The 3,179-nt window shown below is 49.2% G+C and overlaps 1 protein-coding gene across 1 annotated transcript in view; it reads left to right on the forward strand.

Moving 5' to 3' along the window:
• Positions 1 to 2,173, forward strand: part of EIF3L (eukaryotic translation initiation factor 3 subunit L) — a 31,253-nt gene extending 29,080 nt beyond the window's left edge. Inside the window, exons 10-11 of the mRNA XM_017508954.2 lie at positions 339 to 419; positions 1,965 to 2,173. Coding sequence (XP_017364443.1) covers positions 339 to 419; positions 1,965 to 2,003 — 120 coding nt within the window. The 3' untranslated portion in view covers positions 2,004 to 2,173. The remainder of the gene's footprint in view (positions 1 to 338; positions 420 to 1,964) is intronic.
• Positions 2,174 to 3,179: the final 1,006 nt, after the last annotated feature.

Consider the following 3,179-nt stretch of genomic DNA (forward strand, 5'->3'; position numbering starts at 1 on the left):
TAGCTGGGCATGGTGGTGCGTGCCTGTAATCCCAGCTGCTCAGGAGGGTTGAGGCAGGAGAATTGCCTGAACCCAGGAGGCGGGGAGGTTGCGGTGAGCCGAGATCGCGCCATTGCACTCCAGCCTGGGTAACAAGAGTGAAACTCCGTCTCAAAAAAAAAAAAGAAAAAAGAAAGAGTAACTTACTGTTAACTGGTGATGTTTTTTCAGTGGTCTTTTTCCTGCCTTTATATCTAACACTCAACATCATTATCATTTGCAAGTCCATGGTGGCTCCTGGGTTAGATGGCCCTGTTCCTCCACCTGGCTGCTCTTCCCTGACTGTGCCTCCCCTACAGGATATGATCCACATTGCGGACACCAAGGTCGCCAGGCGCTATGGGGATTTCTTCATCCGTCAGATCCACAAATTTGAGGAGGTGAGAGATCTGAGAGAAGGGGGGCTGTTGGCTCAGGACAGAGCTTAGGAACTGAATGGGGAGTTTAACATGTTTTCATTTTTATTTTTTTATTTCTTTATTTTGAGACAGAGTCTCACTCTGTCACCTAGGCTGGAGTGCAATGGCATGATCTCAGCTCACTGCACCCTCTGCCTCCGGCTTCAAGCGATTCTCCCACCTCAGCCTCCCGGGTACCTGGAATTACAGGCCCATGCCACCACACCCAGCTAATTTTTATATTTTTGGTAGAGACCAGGTTTTACCATGTTGGTCAGACTGGTCTCCAACTCCTGGACTCAGTGATCCGGCCCGCCTCAGCCTCCCAAAGTGCTGTTTTTCATTTCTGTTGTTAAGAAAGCCTACTGCCCTCCAGCCTGGGCAACAGAGCAAGACTCTGCCAAAAAGAAAAAGAGGCTGGGCGCAGTGGCTCATGTCTCTAATCCCAGCACTTTGGGAGGCCAAGGCAGGCCAATCACTTGAGATCAGGAGTTCAAGACCAGCCTGGTCACATGGTAAAACCTCGTTTCTACTAAAAATACAAAAATTAGCTGGGCATGATGGCTCGTGCCTGTAATTCCAGCTATGTGGGAGACCAAGGCAGGAGAATCACTTGAACCCGGGAGGTGGAGGTTGCAGTGAGCAGAGATGGTGCCACTGCAAAAGAAAACCCGAGGTTGGCCCTTTAAATTTTCAAGCTAGACTGGCTGGCTGCTTGGGGTTTGGGGAATGGGGTTGGGCCTGTAGGAACTGCTGCATCAGCCTTCTCCAGAGCATCTCTTTCCAAGATCTCCCTCTGCGGGTGGCCAGCTCTCCTCTCCCTCCCTGGTATTTCCTAATATGGGTGGATTCACTGCCTGCTCTTGCCCATCCCTCCCCACTTGGCATTGTTTTCCAACTTAGACAGGTCTGGCTAGTTCCTGCAGCCTGGAGGACAGGAAGCTCTGTTTCGACATACTTGGTGCATTCCTTATCTTGCCCTAGGAGAGGTCTTGTGGGTCAGGCCAAACACTGTAAGGGTGTGGGTATCTGTGGCCATTGCTAGGGCTACTGGGTCCTGGTGCTTTGAGTTCTCCAGCAGAGGTCAGGCTCTTCCTGCAGGATCTTGACAGCCCTGCTGCTCTTTTTACTTTCTGGCTGTTGAGATCACATCTGTCAGGGGAGTGGGCTAGGGCTGTCTTCTAACAAGGATCCTGTTCCTTGTGAAAGGAGAAAGCTTCTGTTTGCCTAACTGAATTAGTAACCTTGAAAAGTCTGGCCACTCTGAATCCTTTTTCTGTCAGATGGGTAGAGCAGTGTTGGGTATGGGTTTGTTGCGAATGAAGGGCAGGTAAAAGAACAATCTGTGTGAACTGTGCAGGGCCATGTGAATGTCACGGCTTTGTATACACATAGTGGACACCCACATCAGAGACTGCCTTTCTTGGTTTCAGAGGAGCAGCTGGGAATCTGACCTAGTGATCATACACACTGTGTATGGGGTTGGGGAAATCCCTGTATATAACTTTGCTTTTCTTTCTCTTCTAGCTTAATCGAACCCTGAAGAAGATGGGACAGAGACCCTGACGACATTTATACACATCATTCAGGAGCCTGTTTTGATATATTTTAGGCAGGAAGTGTTTCTGCTACCGTGAAACCTTTACCTAGATCAGCCATCAGCCTGTCAACTCAGTTAACAAATTTAGGACCGAAGTGTTTCAAGTAGATCTCAGTAAAGGATCTTTGGAGCCAGATTTGTCATCTCATTATTGTAGGGAAGACTCTGTGGGTTGTGGCAGTAATATGTCGTTTCCCATGTGTCCTGATGCTTTCAGGATGCCTCAGTTATTAGTGCTTAAATTGAATTCTTTTCTTTTTTTTTTTTTTGAGATGGAGTCACTCTGTCTCCCAGGCATGATCTCAGCTCACTGCAACCTCCACCTCCCAAGTTCAAGCAATTCTCCTGCCTCAGCCGTCTGAATAGCTGGGATTCCAGGTGTGCGCCACCACACTCAGCTAATTTTTTTATTTTCAGTAGAGACAGGTTTTAACATGTTGGCCAGGCTGGTCTCAAACTCCTGACCTCAAGTGATTCGCCCACCTTGGCCTCCTGAAGTACTGGGATTACAGGTGGGATTATAGGCATGAGTCACTGTGTCCGGCCCCAAAGAAATTTTTAAAAAGCAGCTTCTAGTTATAAGTCCAGACATTTGTAAAGCTCTTGGTATCTTTCCAAGCTGTCCTTCATCTGTTGCCTTGGAGCCTATTGATTGGCCCAGTGCCAACCAGGGCTCCTTAACCACCAGTGCCTGACCACCACATGGTTCCCTGGTGCAGGAAGGGTGCTGTGCACTGATTCCTCCTAAAGAATGTCTTATGCTTTGTCCCCCATACCCTGATGTTTGGCGATAGTGGCTTAGAGGAACTCAGACTCAACTGGGCAGCCCCTTGGGTTAACGTGTTTGAAATTCAATGCCAGAGCTTCGCAGTTCGTGTGATAGTTCTCTATCATTAAAGTTATGCCAGGTCGCCGGGCGTGGTGGCTCAAGCCTGTAATCCCAGCACTTTGGGAGGCCGAGGCGGGTGGATCACGAGGTCAAGAGATCGAGACCATCCTGGTCAACACGGTGAAACCCCGCCTCTACTAAAAATACAAAAAATTAGCTGGGCATGGTGGCGCGTGCCTGTAATCCCAGCTACTCAGGAGGCTGAGGCAGGAGAATTGCCTGAACCCAGGAGGCGGAGGTTGCGGTGAGCCGA

Source organism: Cebus imitator, unplaced genomic scaffold (assembly GCF_001604975.1).
Source record: "Cebus imitator isolate Cc_AM_T3 unplaced genomic scaffold, Cebus_imitator-1.0 Scaffold404, whole genome shotgun sequence".
NCBI lineage: Eukaryota > Metazoa > Chordata > Mammalia > Primates > Cebidae > Cebus > Cebus imitator.